The sequence below is a fragment of the Myxine glutinosa genome, chromosome 1 (genome assembly GCF_964187855.1).
Source record: "Myxine glutinosa chromosome 1, kmMyxGlut1.1, whole genome shotgun sequence".
NCBI classification, from domain to species: Eukaryota; Metazoa; Chordata; class Myxini; order Myxiniformes; family Myxinidae; genus Myxine; species Myxine glutinosa.
Genome location: NC_136261.1, coordinates 171,844,006 through 171,867,846, shown reverse-complemented (window position 1 = coordinate 171,867,846; position 23,841 = coordinate 171,844,006). Strand labels below are relative to the sequence as shown.

At 43.7% G+C, this 23,841-nt stretch overlaps 1 protein-coding gene across 3 annotated transcripts in view; it reads left to right on the top strand.

Moving 5' to 3' along the window:
- Window positions 1-23,841, top strand: part of LOC137431226 (serine/threonine-protein kinase SIK3) — a 197,947-nt gene that overhangs the window by 126,517 nt on the left and 47,589 nt on the right. For all 3 annotated transcript variants that reach the window (XR_013623822.1, XM_068122328.2, XM_068122321.2), the window contains exons 13-14: window positions 13,541-13,705; window positions 14,358-14,434. Coding sequence is in view for 2 of the 3 variants with exons in the window: in XM_068122328.2 (XP_067978429.2) it covers window positions 13,541-13,705; window positions 14,358-14,434 (242 nt within the window). In the remaining variant the exon portion in view is untranslated. The remainder of the gene's footprint in view (window positions 1-13,540; window positions 13,706-14,357; window positions 14,435-23,841) is intronic.

Here is a 23,841-nt window from a genome sequence, read left to right as displayed (position 1 = left end):
TGAAAGTCAGTGGTGGCACCAATTAAGACATTACTGTACAGCACCTGCAGACAGCTATGTCCACTTTGAACATCAGGGGCAGCCGTCATCATACCGACGACCTGGCCAGTCTGCTGCACCTACAGTCACGTGAAAAAGTAAGCACACCCCATGTAAACTTTTGACTTTTTCAACATATTTCAACATACAGATATTTGATCTTCATTTCAACAATATTGATAGATAAGGGTGATATAATATAACAAATATCATGAAACATTTACATTTTGTAGTCCATTGTATAATTTAAATATACATAAATGCAAATTTCGCATGTGGAAAAAGTAAGTACACCCTTGGCTCTAATAGGTGGTATTGCCCCCTTTGGCAGAAACAACCTCAAGTAGGCGTTTCTTCTAACTGTCTACCAGTCTCTGACATCGACTGGGAGAAATTTTTGCCCACTCCTCCATGCAGAATTCTTTCAGCTGTGCGATGTTTGAGGGGTTTCCTGCATGCACAGCTCGTTTCAAATCCCCCCCACAACATCTCGACGGGATTTTGATCCGGGCTTTGACTTGGCCATTCTAGAACCCTCCATTTCTTTCTTTCAGCCATTCCTTGGTGGATTTACTGGTATGTTTAGGGTCATTGTCATGTTGCAAGGTGCACCTTCGGTTGAGCTTCAACTCTCTGACAGATGGCCTCACATTATCCTCAAGCACCCTCTGGTACAATGAAGAATTCATAGTGGATTCTATGATGGTGAGCTGCCTAGGCCCTGATGCAGCAAAGCTGCCCCAAACCATAATATTTCCACCACCATGCTTTACAGTTGGTATCAGGTTCTTGTGGTCAAATGCTGTCTTTGGTTTTCGCCAAACATGTCTTCTGGTACTGTGGCCAAATAGCTCTACCTTTGACTCATCTGTCCAGAGCACATTGTTCCAGAAGTGCTGGTCTTTGCCTAGGTGTTCATTGGCAAACTTTAGTCTTGCCCTGATGTTCTTTCTGGACAGCAAAGGTTTCCTCCTGGCACACCTCCCATGGAGATCAAATTTGTGCAGCCTCTTTCTAATGGTAGACTCGTGCACTTTGACATCAACAGTGGCAAGAGCTACCTGTAGGTCCCGTGATGACATTCTGGGGTTCTTAGAGACTTCTTTCAGCATCTTGCGGTCTGCTCTCGGGCTGAAATTGCTGGGGCGGCCTGGCCTGAACAAGTTGGCAGTTGTTTGGAATCTTCTCCACTTGTAGATGATCTTCCGGACAGTCGAATGATCGATTTCAAATTGTTTGGAGATCTTTTTAAATCCCTTCCCAGACTGGTAGGCATCTATAACCTTCTTTCTGAAGGTCTCAGAGAGCTCATTTGATCGAGGCATGGTGACGCCGTACACTTCAACAACAAAGAGCAAACCAAACTAAATGTCTGAGGTTTAAATAAGACAGGTTCCTCCAAGATCCTCTCTAACGATGGTCTAATCATTTGCACCTGAGCTGGTGCACCTGATTCTAATTTTAGGTATTTGAAGTAGTGATAAATGTAGGGGTGTACTTACTTTTTCCACATGTGAAATTTGCATTTATGTTTATTTAAATTATACAATGGACTACAAAATGTAAATGTTTCATGATATTTGTTAAATTATATCACCTTTATCTGTAGTCCATGGGCTGGGGTGGTTTCTGTGTGACTTTTATGTGCCCTAAGTTTATCTTCATATTATTGAAGTAGACCATGTGGGACATCAAAAATGTGAGGGTGGACATCTGGGAGCCTGGTCGGATTTGAGAAAATGACGTCACAATATCAAGCTTTTGCGTTCATGAGGCGACCAAAAATTTGGGGTCGGGGAAACTAAAATGCTTATAACGCCACAACCATACATGATATAACTGCAAACTACCATTCAAAATATTTGTTTTTATTCACTCTACATGTGACAATATGTAATTATCTGATTATTATGCAAATTTGCTGTCCAGAGGTCAAAAGGTCATGGAAATCGGGGGTTGCTTAAAATCTGACCCACCGGAAGAAAAATGTGAGTTACAGGCTGCCTGTACTACTTGAGAATGTTTGCTGGCTGTCAGAGGTTGCCAAGACATATCTCTATCACATGATATGCATTGTATAAGAATTAACCCTTTTGTAACGTAAACATCAACTTTGATAAATGGTGCTATTTCAGACATGTCAGAAATTCAGTTTTGTCTTGGTTCATTTCATATGGCGAAGGTTGTACTAGGCTGTTTAGGAAAATATCTGAAAGAAAGCGGGGCTGAGAATATTCTAGTAGAAAGTTGTGTGTTTGGTGTCAATGTTGTTGACTCGGTACTAGAAGCCAGAAACTACTCAAGGTCTCTCAAGGGGATGCAGCTCCTAAAAGAAGCATTATGTCGGCTGGAATGGAAGGAATTCTTTGAACAGGAAGGCAATGCAACAAAATACAGTGAGCACCTAGAAAATGTAGTGGCATTCAAAGCAGCAGTTGCTAACAAGTCATTTGATGAGAGTGTGAGCATTCTGGAAGGATCACAAACGTCAACTCAGCAGCTACTTTGTGCTTTTGATGACTTCAGAAACGAAGCAGGAAAATGCAGTGAAACCTTCAAATATTGGGACACATTTATCACACTTGCGACTCATTTGGAAAACCTCATCAGAAGTGACAGGGAAGGAAATTGGGATTTACATCTTCAGACTGTGCAAGCATTGCTTCCAATTTTCATGGCTTTTGACTCAACCAACTACATCAGGTGGGGTTCCCTCTATCTTGAGGACATGCGCAAACTCCCACAAACAGCACCTGAGATCCACATAGCATTCCAAGAGGGCAAATTTGCCATAAAGAGGACACCTGGGACTTTTAGAGCAACTGGAGCAGACATGGCGCTGGAGCAAACGATAAATAGGTCCAAGAAAGGCACCTCGGGGATAATAGGCAGCACAAAGAAGAAGAAATACGTTGCAATGTGGGACATAATCTACCATGAGATGCTGGCAATTAGTAATCTTTTCAGAGAACTAAGTGGAGTTACAACCCAGTACCAGCAAGATGTAAACAACTCCTTCAGCAAATATGAGACTGAAACCGGGGAAAGAAACGTCCAAGCAATTCTAACTGTTATTGAAAACAAGGAGAATCCTTTCAGGACAGATGCCACACAGCAAATACTTCACAATATAATGACACAGGAAGTAATGACTGACGAAATCCGGAATCAGCTGCTTCAGGTAAAAGCAATTGGGACCGCAGCCTATGAGAAACTACGTAAAGAACGGTTTGTTGAACAGTCGGCTCAAATATTTCGGACCATTCACAGAACAAATCTGAAAACTTTCAAGAGTATCCGCGCACTCCCAAAAGGACAAGAGGCTTCAGGAAAGTCACAAACACAGAGGGAAGATAAACATAGGCTGCGTGTCATTGAAATTGCCCATGCCCGAGGGAGATCCATGACAGACCTTCTAGAATATGACTTGACGTCATCTTCTTCGCTTTTTGACAGCCAGGGTCTTATGTCAAAGAGCACCAAAAGTGACCTGATGAATGAGATTGCAAAGAAGCATTCAATTGATGTTCTGGATGATTCAAAAGACATGCAGGTTGGGTATATAGCAGATGTCATGGCTAATGTAAGGAAGATGACTGCCAAAGAATTTACTAACTTCGGTGAATTTAGTGGAGGCATTGTAGACTACATACAGAGATCTGCAAAGGGAGCTGATCGAATAGATTATATCTTTGATTCATACTTTGACATTTCAATCAAAAACTCGGAAAGAAAGCGACGAGAAACCATCTCTCCGATTGAACTGAATGCAGTCAGTGAAGACACACCTTTACCAGTTCAGATGGAGCGGTTCTGGCCAGCTAACAGGAACAAGCATAATCTTGAGATTTTACTGCACCAGACAGCCATAAAGCACGCGCGAGAGACCCCTTCAAGCCTGAAGGTATTTGTGAGTGGCTTTTCAAGTGAATCTGTCGAAGTCCCATGTCTTTCCTGTTGTGATGGCTATTGCAGGGACATTCCAGAACTCTGCATTGATATAGAGGAAGCAGATACACGAATTATACCCCACGCCTTACATGCTGTGGAGCACGGAATACAACGACTAGTGGTGTTATCCCCAGACACTGATGTATTTGTGCTGTTGCTCTTTTACTGGGATGTACTGCATGAAAAGGGCCTTTATGAACTGTGGTTGAAAGCTGGCAGTGGAAACTCTACCAAATATATTCCAATACATTCTCTTGCGTCAGATAAAGGGCCTGACCTATGCAAAGTGCTTCCCACTGCGCATACGCTCACTGGGTGTGATTACACCAGCAAGGTTGGCACAAAGCAAGCGGCCCTTAAAGCAAACCCAGTAGACTACCTTCAAGGATTTGGTTGTAGCCAAAATGGACCTTCTGACGATGAAGTTGAGAGAGCAGAATCATATCTAGTGAAAGTCCTAAAGAATGGAACTACCTGCACAACAATGGATGAACTCAGGGATCCTAATTATCACCACAGCAAAACCCCACTCGAGAAGTTGCCACCTACAAGCCATGCCATAAACGCCCATATTCTAAGGGCATATTATGCTACATATGTGATGACATCAATTCTCTCTGCAAATACGACTGAGTTGAATCCTCTCCTATACGGATTTGAAGAGGAAGATGAACTTCTCCATCCAGATAAGGCCATCAGACCCATTCCCGAGGAATATGCTGTGCACTGTACTTGCTTGAAATGTGCGACAGAGAGATGTGCATGTCGAAAGAGTGACCTGCATTGTTGCAAGTTCTGCAAGTGCCAAGGTATGGGAGACGAGAATGTTTGCTGTAAAAATACAGCTGGTTGTATCTAAAACCGAACAGAACTCATATGTGACACTTACAGCTGCGTGGAAATGTACTCCTGGCATCTACATGTATTCCTTCTCCCATTATCAAATTGGCATGATTTGGAATAGTGACTACAGTCAGCAGTATACCTTCATTTGGATATAAAAACCTAGACTATTACTAAAACTGAGCAAATTCAGCAGTTTATTTTTGCTGAATGGACTAAGGATGTTCCGAACCCCCTGTTTTAGGACTTAGTGGGTTAACGACATGGGAATATTGTAAGAAATTAGTAAATTACGTGATATTTAGGCTTAAAGAAATAAGTAGTTGGTGATAGATCATATTCATACTGATGAAAATGTTCGATTACTTTATTTTGTGGCATGTGTCTTCCGCTGCAAAGGAAAATCAGCTTTTCTGAAATAGCACCATTTATCAAAGTTGATGTTTACGTTACAAAAGGGTTAATTCTTATACAATGCATATCATGTGATAGAGATATGTCTTGGCAACCTCTGACAGCCAGCAAACATTCTCAAGTAGTACAGGCAGTCTGTAACTCACATTTTTCTTCCGGTGGGTCAGATTTTAAGCAACCCCCGATTTCCATGACCTTTTGACCTCTGGACAGCAAATTTGCATAATAATCAGATAATTACATATTGTCACATGTAGAGTGAATAAAAACAAATATTTTGAATGGTAGTTTGCAGTTATATCATGTATGGTTGTGGCGTTATAAGCATTTTAGTTTCCCCTACCCCAAATTTTTGGTCGCCTCATGAACGCAAAAGCTTGATATTGTGACGTCATTTTCTCAAATCCGACCAGGCTCCCAGATGTCCACCCTCACTTTTTTGATGTCCCACATGGTCTACTTCAATAATATGAAGAGAAACTTAGGGCACATAAAAGTCACACAGAAACCACCCCAGCCCATGGACTACTGTCAATATTGTTGAAATGAAGATCAAATAGCTGTATGTTGAAATATGTTGAAAAAGTCAAAACTTTACATGGGGTGTACTTACTTTTTCATGTGACTGTACCATATATAAAGGGGCATTTTCTATGCCCCTGGTATTTTTCCCTAGAATTGTGTTTCACTCTTGGTTTCACTCAGAGACAAAACTGTGCACTACATATACAACCCACTGCGAAATGGTTGTGCAATATTGGGCGGCAGAGGTTCAATTTGTCGATAAAGACGGCAAATATGCTGCTTACAAAATAAAATTTGGCATCAACATTATCAGCTTCCCCACTGAAGGTGAATAATAATAATAATAATAATACATTTATTTTATATAGCGCTTTTCAAGAAGCCCAAAGACGCTTTGACAGAGTACAAAAAAACAAGTGCAAAAAGACAAAAATCAACAGGTAAATAATAATCAAAGCAAAAGGAAGGAGGAGAAGAGATAGTCAGGGGTTAAATGCTGTGGGTTAAATGTTGAATGCAGTGTTGAACAGGTGGGTCTTGAGTGATGTTTTGAATGTGGTGAGTGAGGAGGAGTCTCTGATGGTGTGAGGTAGTGAGTTCCAGAGGGTGGGAGCAGCGATGGAGAAGGCCCTGTCCCCCCAGGATCTGAATTTGGTCCGCATGGGGGGGGGGGGGGGGGGTCAGGAGGTTGGTACCAGCAGAGCGGAGGTTGCAGGTGGGAGTGTGTCTGGAGAGGAGGTCAATCAGGTAGGATGGGGCCAGGTTATGGAGGGCTTTGTAGGTCAAGAGGAGGATTTTGTACTGGATTCTCTGGGGGATGGGGAGCCAGTGAAGCTTGTAAAGGACGGGGGTGATGTGGTCACGGGTCCGGGAATGGGTGAGTAGACGGGCAGCGGAGTTCTGAATGTATTGGAGTTTATTGGTGATTATTGAGGGTGAACCATAGAGGAGGCTGTTGCAGTAGTCCAGACGGGAAGTGATGAAGGCGTGGATGAGGGTTTCTGCAGCCGTGGAGGAGAGGGATGGACGGAGACGGGCGATGTTTTTCAGGTGAAAGAAGGCTGTCTTTGTGATCTGTTTAGTGTATTTGTCGAAGGAGAGGGTTTGGTCAAAGATGATGCCAAGATTCCGGATGTGAGGGGAGGTGGATACTGGGAAACCGTCGATGTTGAGGGCAAAGTTATGGGTGGATTTGGTGAGCGTTTTTGGGCCAATGATGATTATTTCAGATTTATCATAGTTAAGTTTGAGGAAGTTGATTTGAAGCCAGGATTTTATTTCAGTGATGCAGTTTGTCAGGATAGAGTGGGTGGCGGTGGAGATGGACTTGGTGGAGATGAAAAGCTGGATGTCATCGGCGAAGCAGTGGAATTGGAGACCATGACGGCGGATTAAGTGACCAAGGGGGGACAGGTACAGGATGAAGAGGAGGAGGCCAAGAACTGAACCTTGGGGGACACCTTGGGGGAGGGGAGCAGTGGAGGATTTGCAGTTATTGATGGAGATGAACTGGCGTCTGTCGGAGAGGTATGATTTGATCCAAGAGAGGGCAGTGCCGGTAATGTTAAAGGTGGTTTCAAGTCGGGTGAGGAGGATGGTGTGATTGATGGTGTCAAAGGCGGCGCTGAGGTCGAGGAGGATGAGAATGTTGAGGTTGCCAGCGTCAGAGGAGAGGAGAAGGTCGTTGGTGATTTTGAGGAGAGCAGTTTCAGTACTGTGGTTGGAGCGGAGTCCGGATTGGAATGTTTCATACAGGTTATTGGCAGAGAGGTGATGTTTAAGTTGAGTGGCTACAGTGTGTTACAAAACTTTTGACAGAAAGGGTAGGTTGGAGATGGGTCTGAAGTTGTTTCGGGTGTCAGGGTTGAGTCCAGGTTTTTTCAGAATTGGGGTAACAGCAGCAATTTTGAGGGATGGTGGGACGATGCCTGTAGACAGGGAAGAGTTTATTGTTGCAGTGATAAGTGGAGAGAGAGCAGGAAGGGAGGCCTTGACAAAGCTGGAGGGGATGGGGTCAAGAGTGCAGGTGGCAGTTTTCATTCCTATGAGGAGTTCAGAGAGGTCAGTAGGGGAGACTGGGGAGAACTGAGACAGGGGTTGGCAGGATAAGGCGGGGCAGGTGGTTTGAGGGGGAGCAGGTGCGGTGGTGGTTAAGCTGCTGTAGATGTTGTCAATTTTGCTTTGGAAGAATGAAAGGAAGGAGATGCAGTTGTCTACTGTGAATGACTGGGTGGTGGTGTCCAGGGGGCTGAGGAGTTTGTTTATTGTAGAGAAGAGTGCTTTTGGGTTTCCAGAGCCAGAGTGGATAATTTGAGAGTAGTAGGCGGAGCGGGCGCGGGAGAGGGCATCTTTGTAGTGTTGTAGGTGGTCCTTGTAGGCTTGGGAGTGAATTGTGAGACCTGTTTTATTGCGGAGTCTTTCAAGTTGGCGAGCATGAGTTTTCATCAGGCGGAGTTCAGGGGTAAACCAGGGAGCAGCATGGGTGAAAGAAACTGTTTTGGTTTTTATAGGCGCTAGCTGGTCAAGGCAGGAGGAGAGAGTGTGGTTGTAGTAGTCAGTGAGGTCAGAAGGGGTGTGGAGGTCAACGAAGGGAGAAGTGGACATTTTTTCAGAGAGGGTGGATGAGAATGAGGTAGGTGAAAGAACGTTTAGCTTACGGAAGTTGATCGTGCGATAATGCCTTGGTGCTGGGGTGGGGATGTTGATGGTCATAGTGATGGCTAAGTGGTCAGAGAGGGTGAGGTCGGAGCCAGAGAGATGGTGCAAAATTAATCCAGTAGAGCAGACAAGGTCCAGAATGTGCCCACGGTTATGGGTAGGAAAGTTGACATGTTGAGTGAGGTTAAAGCAGGTGAGTAAATCAGTGAAGTCAGTGGTTATTGTGGAGTCAGTGGAGTCCATGTGGATATTGAAATCACCGAGGAGGAGGATTGAGGGGGAGAGGGAACAGAGCTGGGTCAGAAAGTAGGAGAAGTCAGACAGGAATGATGGGTGTGGTTTGGGAGGGCGGTAGACGACAGCCATGACTGACTGTGTGTGACCAGAGAGTTTAAAAGCCAGATGTTCAAATGATGGAGCAGATGAGATGGAGATGAGGCTGGTCCTGATGTCCTGTCGGTGAATTATGGCAATTCCACCACCTCGGCCCTCCGAGCATGGTTTATTGAGTAAGAATATCCATTGGGTGTAGTGAGGTTGAGTGAGAAGTAGTCCAGAGGTTGTTGCCAGGTTTCAGTGAGACAGAGAAAGTCCAGTTTATTTTCCAGAATGTAGTCGTTCAGGATGTGGCTTTTGTTGTTGAGGGACCGGGTATTGAACAGGGTGAGCTTGATGTTGCTTTGTACGGTGGGGATGAACTCAGGTGATTTAGCCAGGGTTTGCAGACAGGAGGTGCGATCGTGTGCGTTGCTGTGACCAGGTGCGCTGGGACGATGAGTGGGAGTGCGCTGAGCCGACCAGAGTACGGGAATGAAGTGACCTGTTTGTAAATAAACAAACTTACGACCGGAGCCTCTATGAATGTATCTGGGTCGTCGCAGGAGTCCGTGGGATTTGATTGCAGAGATGCATGATGGGGTGGAGTGAGTATTGAGCAGAAGAAGCCTTGCGGCAGAGTACCTTCGAGCCATGCCAGGCAGGAGCGAAGGGACGAGTAAGAGGCCAAGGTTGAGGAGGACGAGTAGGCCTTGCCGCAGCGGCAAACGACCGCAGCCGCTAATCAAGACAGCAAAGGCCGCAGCGGCAAACAACCGCAGCCGCTAATCAAGCAAACCAAGACCGCAGCGGCAAACAGTCACAGCCGCAAACAACAGCCACAAACAACGGGAGCGGGTCTGAGGAAACAGTGGAAGAGTCGGGCAGGCGAAGCCAGGAGCAGAGCCGGGACCGAGCAGAGGGCAGACCCAACGGCCAAAAAGCCGCCACGACCACCAGACAAGCAGACTATATACAATGACCCAGTCGGAGAAGCGGCGAACAAGTAACGCCAGCGTCCTCTCCAGACCGGACCGGAAGCCATCCGGATCCGGAATGAATGAAGGTTATCTTTTCACCCCTGTCTGTCTGTTTGTTTGGTTGTGTGTGAGCAGCATATCTAAGTTGTGGACGGATTCAGACAAAATTTGGTGGACATGCTGGGTGTGTGACAAGGACGAATTAATTAGATTTTGGTGAAGATCCCAATTCGGGTCTGGATATGACAAAAAAAAAACATTTTTTGAAAGTAATTTTTCATAATTTAGAGATGGGACCAGAAACGATACATAGCATGGTATATCAATATGTTGTGGACGAGTTATGACAAAACTAGGTGGATGAGTTGGTTAGGTGAACATACAAGGCAATTAGATTTTGGTTCATGTCCGGATTCAGATCTGGCGCCTCGGTGGGAAACAAAATGTAAACTGTTCAACCTGGCAGAGATATGCGCTCTACCAAGTGTAAACTGTTCAACCTGGCAGATTGAACGGTGGGATACAAAATGTAAACTGTTCAACCTGGCAGAGATATGCGCTCTACCAAGTGTAAACTGTTCAACCCTTCTACCGACTCTTCGGCCTTGCTCCCCCAGCTCTCTCTGTGCTCTGTCCCCCAAATATTCCTGCAGGTCGCACAAGATCTGCGAGCAACCCTCTGATGGTTAAACTGCCGAAATCTCGGCTCTCTGCTCACCTTCACTCTTTCATTCCTCTTTTCTCCCGCCTCTGGAACAAACTCCCACACTCCCTTCAATCCCTCTCCTCCCTCCAGGTCTTTAAAACAGCTGTTCACCACCATCTCTTATCTTCCCCCATCCAAAACCTTGATCTTTTCTACCCCCACTAATTCACCCCAGATCCACTTTGTTTGAAATTCCAACTTCTTTCCTGGAAATCCTGGCAGTGTCCATATGTTTATACCTCTCCCACCCCCCCCCCCCCTTCACATGCCTCCCCCCCAAAGCCCTCTCCCTCCCACAGATCTCTCGATGTCTCCATGTCTCTCGGTCCCTGCTCTCAAATGTTGTGTTTGTGTCCTTCCCCCTCTCTCCCCATCTTGTCTACCGCTCCCGATGTTATTTGTTTTATGTGTCTGTTTGTCTTTCTGTGTGATTAATGTTCGCTCTTTCACGAGCCTCGATCTTGTATACAAAAAAAAAAAAAAAAAAAAAACCTGGCAGATTGAACTGTGAGATACAAAATGTAAACTGTTCAACCTGGCAGAGATATGCGCTCTACCAAGTGCCGTTCTTGTTCATTCTTGTTCTCCCATCATTTCAGAAGTGATTGTTGAGCTTTTCAAATGCAGCATCAGAAGTGGCCGCCGTAAACGGAAGACAGACGAATGCACGGACAGACACCCTGTTCACAATATGTAATAGATGACTTCCCTTCCAAGGAACTTTAACAAAGAAAAAGACCATTCACACAATCTATGACCACCTATGACAGTTTTTGTACACAGAGTCAAGGCCCGTGGAAGAGTTTAAAAAACACTGAAAGGATTATGATTGAAGACTTACCCAGTCTGTGAAACACCTGGATGACAGTTTATAGCTGGGCCAAGATTCGAACCCATGCTGGATACCTTAGAGGCGAGTATGTGTACCTTGGGGCCATTCTGTCAGCCCAGGTCGCCTCGTTAACGCACTGGTAAACAAATCGCTAATTCATGTTTTATTTATCCATTTAAATGTATCGTTTGATATCATGTTCTTCTTCTGGCTGAATGTTGAGCTTTGCGTGCGTGCAGACCTTTTCAAACACAGGGCTGTAAGCAGCATCCGGAAACGGGAGACAGCCAAACGCACAAATGCACGGACAACCATCACACTTCACATTATATAATAAATACGAGTGGGGTCACCCGTGGGAATCCCACGGGCATGGATGTGTGTGACATTCCGACATATTGAGTTAGATGCTGCACCTGCACATTCAGTTTCACAAAATGGTTACAACCAATTTATCAGATCCACAAATAATGTAATCTACACAATGTATTTACTTCTGATAACATGTGAATGCATGTGCCTGCACATGGGAAATACAGTTTGAAATGTGTTATTACATCTCATGTAAAATGTACACACACACACACACACACACACACACACACACTCACACTCACACTCACACTCACACTCACACACATACACATACACACACACATATATATACACACACACACACACGTACACGCACACACGTCCCACATGTCCCACATGTCCCACATGTATATATCCCACATCCCACATGTATATTCATGTTGAAAGTGTACGTGCACATAACTAATAAAATAAAAACGAAGAAATATCTCTCGGTAATTTCCTGAAACTACTTGGTGAATTCTCTCGGTTTCTCGGTGAAATTTTTCCTTTGGGCGGTGTATAATCGCTCTGAATGAAATATCTCTCAGCAATTTCCCATCTGTTAATTTATTTATTTTACATATGTGAATTACATGTGCATGCACACGTGAAATGGAGTTTGTTTTTGCACACGTGGAATGAACACGTGAACCTTTACTTCCGGATAATAATGTTGAATGAAATAAGAACAAAGAAATATATGTCCGCATCATTGTTGACGTTTTTGTGACGACTGTCATCAAATGGAAAAGTAATATATCTTAATGGAAAAGAAAAAGCGAATTTTTCATATATGTCGACATTTTGAGCTATTTAGGCGGCGTATGATACGTCATCCCGCATAGAATCCGGTTGAGTCACAAAATATTTCAAAGAAACCTATTTAAAGTGTATGTGCACATGACTAATTAAAAAAAAAAACCAAGAAATATTTCTCGGTAATTTCCTGAAACATATTTTACTTCCGGATAATAATGTTGAATGAAATAAGAACGAAGAAATATATGTCGGCATAATTGTTGACATTTTTGTGACGACTGTCGCTCAACAGAAAAGTAATATATCTTGACGGAAAAGAAAAAGCGAATTTTTAATATATGTCGACATGTTGCTGTCTGTGTCATGTATCATGTATCATGTCATGTCATGTGTCATGTTTTGGGCGGTGTATGATACATCGTACCGTGATTTTTATATATCTCGGCATTTTCCCGTGTGTGCATTTATTTTTTCAATTATTGCTGAAACCGAGTCTAAAACCATCGATAAAAATGAAATAAGATGGTGAATTTGAGATGAAATCGTGAGGGTGACTCAATGAATGGGCTTTATTTACAGGCCTTCGAAAATGCATTTCGTTCTATAAACGGAAACTTTCATCGGTTTTCTTCCCGTTTTTTTTTAAACTGAGTCTAAAACTATGTTGGCGACTGTGAAAAATGAAATGATATATCGAATTAGAGTTGAAATAAAACTGTGAGAGAGAGAGAGAGAGAGCAAGACACTGCGGGCCTAACAAAAGGGCCTCAAAGCTTTCCGAGTTAATAAAATAGTGGCTATTTGATTATGAGGCCTCTCCCAGAATGGGTGGAGCTACTCTTGAAACGGAGTAAGCCACACCCCCAGACAGACAGACAGAATCACCTACGGCTATTATAATATAGATGGTGTAGATGATTGTTTCTTGAATACTCTTGAAGTTGAATTGGATAAAATATTAAACATTTAAACAAATGAGTGAAAATATTTTTGTTTTGCACATTTCAATGACTTCAAGTTCAGTCGACAAAATATTTATTTTTGTTTATGTACCTCATCAGTTATGCTGTAAATATTATCCTGAAGTGCACTTTCTATCCACCTTGTTTTACTTTGGCATTCTCAATACACCCAATCAATGTTTTGTTTCTGCCACAACAGGAACGCTCTTTGCTTCAGCCACCCGTGCTGCAGGCTCTGAGTGGAGCTGCTTTTGGTAGGCGGGCAAGTGATGGTGGGGCCAATGTGAGGCTCCTTGGACAACTGTCTGCAGGAAAATCACCTGCTCTTACTCACAGTCAGGCGGAGGCTGCTGCAGGCACACTGGTGAGGGAATAAATAGGTCAGTAGAATGAGTGAAGAAAGTTGGTGGAGAAATTAAATCATTGGAAGTAGGCAAATGAAAGTTTGACGAGCATGAAAAGATGAAATATTCCCAGGAATAGGGAGTCCAATATGGAAGGCAACTTGGATAACTGTTTTACCAAGGAGTGAACCTCTGCAATTGCGACTGATAAATATAGCTTACGTAAGCTCAACCATTTACGCTGGATACTTATTGCAATCTGTATATAAATGGAATTATTACACAGGTTAGCTTTGATTGTCAAACCTCTACAGCCCAATACAGTAGCTAACCACAGAGAGATGTTCAATCTTTCGCTCCAAACAATGCTGTATCATAAAAGTAATTGCTATTTCTACTTCTCTGCACAGAAAAATTCAACCTGCAGCACACTGTACACAAAGATCGAATTTGAGAAATGGTAAAGGCCACACAATTTGAGGGTACATGTGTTAAGAGCATGGGTGAAAGTTATGAAGGTGCAAAGTTTCAGTTATGAAGGTGCAAACTTTATCCAGTGATAAGATATGAGCCTCAAAAATTGTCAGTTAAACATTCGATTTATGTTTGATAGGATAGTCTAAAATATTGTGTGTGTGTGTGTGTTGTGTGTGTGTGTGCATGCGTGTTTAGTGTGGAGTTTCTGTAGTAACGCCAGAAGAGGATGAAGAAACATCTGACGAAGAACCAAATCAAGAAGCAGCAAAAAGGTGAGTTGTTGCTGTGAATGTTTGTCGGATATTTTAATAGTAAATTCTGGATAAAAATGGCAAGAAAACAAATTGATGGTTTATTGCTTATTATTTAATTACTTGCTTATATTGTAAACACTTATCTGAGTTGGAATACCATATAAACACACATGAGCACACATCACATAAAGCACAGAATGCATCACACAGATGAGTATGATGGAGGTGAGTGCGGGTGATTTCAGGTGGAATAATAATAAATAACCATTCCTTTCACGCCGTGAGGTGTATATGACTGCCAAGACTGTTTCATTGGCGAAGGAATACAATCCTGGACGGGTCGCCATTCCGACGCATGATACTCGAATGGCTTATTACCCAGGTAAGCTGGTACTCATTTTGCCGACCTCGGAAGGATGACATGCTGAGTTAACTCACCTGGTGTTATTTCAACGGCATGACAGGGGCTCAAACTCAGGACCCTAAGATCTAAAGCCAGCCACCTTAACCGTTAAGCCAGCACAAGGCTTGATTTCAGGTGGAGAAAGCCTTTTATTATGCTTGGGGAAAATAGAAGCAAAATTAATTTTAAAATTCCATTTCCTGTTTGAGCAATTGTAAGGCGCGCGCTTTACTCCTCTATGGTAAGCTATGCCAATCAGATATGTTGTACCCGCTTGTTGTTTCAGTTTGCTAAATCATTGTAAAATGGTATTCTGTCCATTTCGCTACCATTTATGTCCCATGTATTTGGACATCAATCTGCGTTTATGTTGTTTATTTGGCCATTGTAGTAGAGCATGCGGCCTCCCCATTCTTCCATTTGTTGTGCTCATTCTCACTCTTAATCCTGATCTTCACTCGCTGTTGCTCTTCTTCCTCAACTTGGTTCTCTTCTCCCTCCCTCAAATGCGTTTCTCTAGCTTCACCTCATTTCAGTTAAGAAAACCTTATTTTCCCGACTCACAATATAATAATATTGCTATCATCCTGTCTCACCCATCTTCACCTTTGTTTTTTCCTTCTCTCTTCATTCATACATTGCCTGCTTTCATTCTTTCTCCTTTGTTCTGCTCATTTATTTAACAAAATATTTTTCATCCTTTCATTGATTTACTTCCATTCTCTCAGACATATATGATCATGCTACTGTGGAAGGAAATCACGGGTCTTACCCCTAAAGACCACCGGCTCAAAGGTCCATTGAATCGCTTTATTAACAGCATCTATTAACAGAGAAAAACTACTATCTATGCGCACATATGATAGGAGAGACGAACATGATGTCTGCCCGAGGTCGTTTAAAAAGGTATTATTGAATCGTTTAAAATATATATTTATTTAAAGGGCAAAATGGGGTTTGACATCCATACATCTGGATGGGCAAATGGGACTCGATGTCCTGTTGGTTTTATAGACCATTGCTCTAATCTATTTAGCCATCTCGCAGGGAAGCACTGGGAGGTCCAGGGACCGACGAGTGGTCAGGGACCTAAGGTACCATCGACAGGATAACGGGTTTGAGGCCAGGGTGTCACAACTAGGGTGGCTCAAAGTAGCAGGTTTGGAAGATAGCCTGGACATCCTAGAGTTGCTGAGCCAGGGGTAAGACATCCCGAGTGGACGAGGAATTAGGATACGTCCAAACTGGTTATATTTTAAAAAGAGGATTCTCTAAAATCTAGGTAGAAAGAGTAGTGTGGTTGTAAAATGTAACAAAATAAGTGAGAAGATGTTGGTTACAAGGGTGGATGGCCTTCTCATATTTTTACCTATAACCTTGAGCTGTTCCAAGGAATGTGAAATCCTGAGGTGCATACGCTTGGTAGACGCTGGGGTGATTGGTTAGGTTGTGAGGGATGGTCTTTAATTGATACAATCATGTTTGAATGTTTTTGCTCGGGTAGGTTAATTTATTTGGTCATTCTGAATGTTGGTGTCGTATTTCGTTGTCTTGTGTAGTGGTTGACAGTGCTTGGTTTTAATATACTTGGAGTACCAGCCGAGAAGGAAGTACCCAGAGTTGGATCAATATTGGTATTTGATAGACTTTTTTGGTTGTTGGTTGTTGGGCTGGCCTGCATCTCCCGAGGACAGACAGTAAGAGCTCTATTGTCCAAGGGGGGTGGTTGAAATTTTTTTACCAGCCGATTTGGACAACCAGGTCATGAAAGACTGGGGCCAAACTTCATTATAATTGTTCTGTACGACATTTCTTATTTGAAACATGCTTCAAAATAAACCATCTACTAATATATAGCACAATATCTAAGAAGTTGGATGGATTTTGATGAAGTGTGGTAGACAGATTGGGTGTGTGAAAAGGATGAATCAATTTGATTTTGGTAAGAATCTGGAGGTGGATTCGAGAATATTGTTACGTTTGCAGGGGGTAGACAATGATTACCATAGAGCCAGGTAGAGTGTATGGATTAGTGTGTTCCGACTGTCGTGAAGAAGAAGAAACCTCGATGTATCATAAGTAGAAAATTTGTGTAGACCGTATGTCGTGGAAGAGCTTGTATCTTCGTCCCCACGAGAGGGGTGGGGTTTGTTAATTAGCGAGGGATTATGGGTAAATTAATCCCCTGTATGTAATTGCCTCTGTAAACTTTTCATGTGTTCCTTATGACACCGCACTACGCACCATAGCCAAGCCTAGCAATCGACACCATAATTAATAATGCTAAATAAAAACCAACCGGAAACCAGGCATCGAACACTACCGTGGATAACATCGACATGGTGAGCACACAAGACAAAAGGTCAATGCAGCTACGCCTAGAAGAGCAGTGATTGGTCCGGGATTTGATTGGCACAAGGATAAGTTGTGCCAGGATAAGGATCCGGGATAAGATCGGACTCGCTGATAGGAGCAGACATGGAGGCGTCGTGGGATGACGTCAAAGCCTCAAGTACAAAATAGTTGGAACGGTGGACATTTTCTCTTCTCGCTTCTTCTCGTTCTGGATCCCAAAAGCGAACGGTCGCTATTGCTCTTGTGCAAGGAAGATTAATCACGAACGGTCGTGTTCCAACATCTTGATAGTGATCGTGAGGAGGAGGAACTGCGGACCGAGAACTGTGGTTTCAGAGACGAGTGTATGGGTGCCGCCTGTTCGCTTCGCGCACATAGCCAGGATTGAGTGGAGCGCGCTGCGAGGCCTAGTTCGCGCCCACGGAGTGCAGCCTGCAGTTTTCCCGCCAAGGCCTCGGACGATTTTTTACGATTCCTGGCGAGATTCAAGAGCCGATTTGAGCTAAGTGCCACAAACTACACATATTTATTTTTCAGTTATATTTCCCTTTGTCTGTATTCGTGTCTGTGCGGGAGCGCTCCAATTAGGAATATAGTTTTATCGTGCATTATTTTGTGACTGGCATTTTCTTTAATAAAGTCGGCATTTTCTTGTACATTGTAATTCCTGTGTCGGTTGAATTAATTATTGCAGGTTGAAGACTGCCGGTGGGAACCGTGAAGGTAAGCACTTACGGCTTCTCCCCCACTCCCTTCCCTCGCGTGTAACGAAGGTACGCCATTGAATTAAACGCCTGGGAGTGTTAAATTCGTTTGGTCATCTGTGTCACCCATTGGTCAACCACAGGGCAGGCACACGACAATAATTTAGTTTTAAAGTGATTATTCACCATTGAAAGATCGGGTGACATGATGGTTCATGCTGTTGTGGTTGTATTGTGAGAGGAAACTTGGATGGGTTGATTGAATTTTCTTTGAGGTTCGATGTAGATCCAGCCTGTTAGTCGAATTCAAAACATGAGCTATTCAGGCTGGCCAAGGTGTGTGTCCTGAGGGAACTGTGTTTGGTGTATGATGCCTCACGATGTACTGTGTGTGTTGTTGTGAGTGACCTCTCTGGTGTCGAATGTCGAAGTAGCAGGCGTTTTAGACGGGTGTCCGTTGACTTGCGTGTTTGGATGAGTGCTCATGGGCGCATGGAGTAAGTGTTGGGCTGTATGTGTGCGCTCGGTGTATTGGACCCCGAAGGTTGTCCTCGTGTGCATCACGCGGTCTTTTAACAGGCTGTGTGCGCAGTGTGGATCACTCGCGGTGCGGGCCGCCATGCTGGGTGCGGACGCTTATTTGAATGCATGGTGAATCAAGTGATCACGTGGTGTGATGAATAGCCGCATGTGCTGTGAGTTTGTGTTGCACATGATGCGAATCAATCGTGTTATGACATGCACTAAGGGGTTCTAGGTGGTGTTACGTTTGGGGGTTCGACCCGATCTTTTGAAATTGCTGTATGCTTTGTTATGGCGTCTGGAGTTTTTTGTTTGAGAAGTAACATCGATGAACAGTTTGTGTGCCGGATTGGGAAAGAGAATTAAGAAAAACCAAGTAGTTTGCTGTTGTATCTGGGAAGTCGTATATTGGGGCTAGCCAATGAGCTTGGAGCTGGGTTTCAATGAATAGGAGCGAGCGTTCCGGAAAAGGGAGAAACACATGCTCAGGCACGAATGCTTTAATAACTCAAAGTGGTTGGCTGCTCTGTTCATTCCTCTTTCTCCCAATCTTTTCAGGTCATTCTCTGAGGCCTACCTGCCTGCATCATGGGGATCAATCAACAATGTTACCCCAATTATGTAAAAAGTGTTTCACAACTGGAACTCTCAGCTATTGACTAATCAGCTTTCTCCCCCACATAAGAAAAGTAATGAAATAAGTAAATCCAGCATACCTCAAGACTCATTGATTATATATTTTCTGCCTTAAAAAAACCAAACATGTAGCATTGATAATCTGACCAGCATACCTTAAAATGCCTGTTGTTTGTTTGTTGTTTAGCATTGATAATGGAATTGTTGAAGGACTGTTGCAGGGTTCATTTAAAGGGTCTTTTTGGCATGAGGGATGTGCAGAATGCCTGATTGCAAGTTGCCACATAACGTAGTTGCATGACTCGGTAATCCTTCAGCACTTGCAACTCATCCACACTTAGGTCCTCAGAGGTGACATGAGGAATTTTGAGCAAAGTCGAAACTGTATTTCCGAGACAGCAGCATGTGGAGTCCAAAAACATACTTATTACATTCTTTAACGACCCATTATAGTGCCACATCCATCAGAAAATGAGAGGACTTCTCACCATCGGACACTTTCAATCAGGAACTTCCCTTCGCCATGTTTCAAGACTTTAATGTGAGGAGCGGAACCATTTATGCCCTCAGAAGATGTTATATCAAGCTATTGGATCAACAAGATATATGTCAAGAAGTGAAACTCTGAGTATAATGACTCCTGCCCAGGATCAATCCACACGACCTCAGGATTGATATACACCTGCATGAACCATCTATTCAATCAGTTTCAAACTGCTCGGGGTACTGAAGATACACTTTTTGGACATCACAGTCACAAGATAAGTGTCAACACTGTCTTGGTGAATCTCGATGAGGTAGGGATCTGTGCTGTCATCCTGTTCATCTTCCAAGACTTCTTCCAAACTATACAAAAAAGTTCAAACCTTGCCATGACACATCCAAGCACGCTTGCAGTGCTCAAATCAGCATGTCCGATGGACATGGAGGCAATGGGAAAGTGTTATGTTCAATGACTAATCCAAGTTTTCTCCTTGAAAGGCATGATGTCCAATGTCCATGCACAGGTCAAGAGAAGATGCATCAGCAATATGCCCCACTCTGTGTCTAAGAAGCTGCAAATTTTGGATGTGGAAGTGTCATGATGTGGTGTGGTATTGCTGAAACCTTTCGCACCAACTTGATCCATATCTATGGCAATCCGATGGCAGATTGATGCATTAATGAGATCCTACAGCAACATTTGTTTCCTACGCTTGAACACCATGGTCCAGGAATCATCCTTATGCATGATAATGCTCCTACTCACAGGGCCATTCAAACAAGGAACATTCTTTTCAATGCCAACATTAATGTCATGACATGACATGAACATCCCTCGGATATAATTGATCATTGCGTTCAAACCTTGCTATGACAGCCACAGACCCTCAATGAGTTGGAACAGGAACTGATTCGTACATGGAATGTCATTCAGGTTCAGAATCAAATGGTCATAAGGTCAATGTGACGATGGTGTAAAGCAGTGATTGCTGCTCGAGGTGGATATACCTGGTAGTGAGATTGTTCCTTCCACATTGGATCCCCATATGAAAACATTTGCCACAATCAAGCATTATGTGATGAGGTCACAATGAAATGGACGTGTAATTATTCAGCTTTTATCTCTGTCGGAGGTTTGCACCTCATCTGTGTCCCATGTGATGTCACATAAATAATTTGCATAAACACCAATCACCTGTGGTAGAGTTTCTATTTTTCTTTATGGTAGAGATCGAGCGTATTACTCTCTGATCACCATTCATAAGTTTGGTTCAACCCAAGTTATTCCACTTTGGATAGACTGTTTATTAGCGCTGAGGAAGCGCCTCTAGCGAATGACTTCCAGCCAGTGTAACGCGAATTCCTGTCACAGGAATTCTGAGATCATATAAGTGTGACGTGGCAGTTCCTGATTGGTTCGTGTTGGGGAACCCCTTCTCGCTGCCGACGTGACGTAAATTCGCGCACGCGCACTGGTGAAGCGCGAGATTCGGCCCAAGGTTCTTATTATTATTATTATTATTTTTGTATACAAGATCGAGGCTCGAACCATGATCGAGGCTCGAAATTCCATGCCCGAACCTCAGCACAATCCAAGAGGATTCACTTGTTTTATGTCATCATTGATGGACACCTCAATCTCAAACAGGATTGGATCATGGCCATCTTCATCAGGTCAGGTCAGATATGGGAGCATGCGCCGGAGCAGTGCGTCGCCTCATACACTTTCCGACGGTACTCCAGAGGCCTCCGTCTGGCCATCCCCCAGGCTGATGCCTGGCCCATCCCTATCTCCTTGAGATGCCAATCAACCTGCTGTAACCATGAGGCACGCGGTGGGCCCGTTGGCCTCCTCCACTCACGAGGCTCCATTGCTGAGAGTATCTGGTGAGCTAGATCAGCATCCGGAAAACGAGCCACATGTCCATACAGCTGCAGCTGACGCTCACGGACCATACAGGAAACAAATCTCATCTGAGTCTCTCTCAGCAACCGCTCGTTGGACACAAAGTCTGAACAGCGATAGCCAAGGATTCTCCGAAGAGACTTGGTTCCAAGGGAGTTAAGTCTCATTCTCTTGCCCTTGGTTAGGGTCCAAGTCTCACGTCCATAGAGCAAGACTGGAAGCACCAAGGACTTAAAGACTCTGACTTTCGTCCTCCTGCATATATACTGACAGTGCCACACCCCATGATCCAGTGAATCCATGACTCCCCAGGCCTAACCCAGACCTCTATCAACCTATGGCGTCTATCAACCATCTTGATCATGGTGCATTTATTCAGTGGTTGGAGTTGTTTTGTTGGTGCAATGGGGTGTGGGTATGCGTGGAAACAACGCATGTCCATCCTCAGGATTGTTTGTACCTACTATCTAAAAAGTAGGTTTGTTCCAGAGGTGAGGAAAAAAGAGGAATGAAAGAATGAAAGTGAGCAATGAGTCTTGATTTTGGAAGTTTCACCAGAAGGGGGATGCTGGCAGATCTTGTGCGACCTGTAGGAATATTTGGGGGACAGAGCACAGACAGAGAAAAGGGTGCAAGAACGGAATAGTCGGTAGAATATAGAAAGACCGCCAACCTACCTGTGGTGAGAGTGTGAAAGGCCCTCAGAATCCGCTTCATCACCGGAGATTCCAATGATTCTGAAAGCTTTGGTTTCTACAGCGTGAATCCAAGCTAGGTGTGAGGCAGGAGCACCAGCCCAGAGGGGAGAGCAGTATTCCATTGAGCTGTGGATGAAAGCCTTGTATGTGGTGAGGAGCTCAGGTGTGCCAAGGAAAGACTTCGCATGACGGAGGATGCACAGTCAGCGACTGGTTTAGGAGGCTACCTTCGAAATGTGGTTTTCCCAGGAAAGATCATGGCAGATAGTGAGACCCAAATAGTGAGCTTGAGTGACAAAATCTCTTCGAGAGGATTGGTGATAAAGTAGATGGGGGAAGTTGGGGGAGAGGGGGTGGAGGGGGTGGAGGGGGGGGGAGGTGAGGGTTCCGGACAGTCCTTTTTGAGAGACAAGGTGAGAGTGTGAGATTTGTCAGGATTGAAAGACATGTTCCACTTGTTTGACCAGTTTGTGGTGTTGTCCAGATCTGCAGATAGGGAAGAGGCTGCTGCCTATTTGTTAGAAGGATGAGAGATGTCACTGCAGAGTGTGGAGTCATCAGTAAAGAGATAAAGAGCATTTTCCAGGGAGTTGGAGAGATCATTAATGAGGATTAGAAAAAGTACAGGGCCCAGAACACTGCCTTCAGGAATTCCAGCCTGGACAAGAAGAGGAGATAAAAGAATTCCATTGAGAGCCACACGATGACTACAACAGGAGAGGATTCGTCCTTGTCACACACACCCAACCAAACCTGTCAACCAAGTTTTGTCCAAATCTGTCCATTACTTTTTTGAGATACCGTGCTTTACATCCTTTGTTGGCCTCGTCACTCAATGGTGAAGAATCACTTTTAAAATTATCGGATTCAGATATGGATCCAGATCTTCACCAAAATGTAATCAATTCGAACTTGTCACACACCCAACCTCTCCACCAAATTTTGTCCGAATCAGTCCATTACTTTTGGAAATATCTTGCACACACACACACACACACAGACAAACAAACAAACAAACAGACATACAAGGGTGTAAACATAACCTCCGTCCACCTTTGGTGACGGAGGTAATGAATAAAAATCTAAAAGGTCAAACATACTATGGTTATAAACAAATTTTTTTAAATGTAACCGTGAAATGAGATTTTCTTTCCTTACATCTGATCAAATTTTTGATGGGTATTAAGATGTTGTCAAGATTGTGCCCACATCTTAGTACCCATCTTGATGGGCATAATGGCCTCCTCCACACTTTAGCAGAGGTGTATTGAGGTTAGAGAGCTGAAACGATGATTAATGTATTCCATCAACAGAACGTTGTATGAATTATGCTAACTGTCATCATAGGAAGTAATGCGAAGCTGATTTTTCAAGCGTTAACCCTTTTTGGAGCAAATAGGCCTCAAGCTGAGGCCTGAAATAGTGCCAAAAAATGAGTTTCATTCCGAACTCGTGGGACTAAGATTTCTATGCATTGTTTTATTGTATACAACATGCCTGACCTTGTGTTAAACGTTTAACTCTGAAATCCTGCCAGTTTCCGTGAACGACCACGTCAAACTAGGTCATGTAGAGTCAAAAAGGAGGATTTTTAGCTCCGGTGCCGACTTTGCGGCGTGGTATCTCCGTCAGTACATATAATTCAGCCTAGGAATTTATGCTAGGCACAGACCTCCCATGGTTCTGTGGCCCTGTCAGTTTTGAAGGCTCTTACGCAC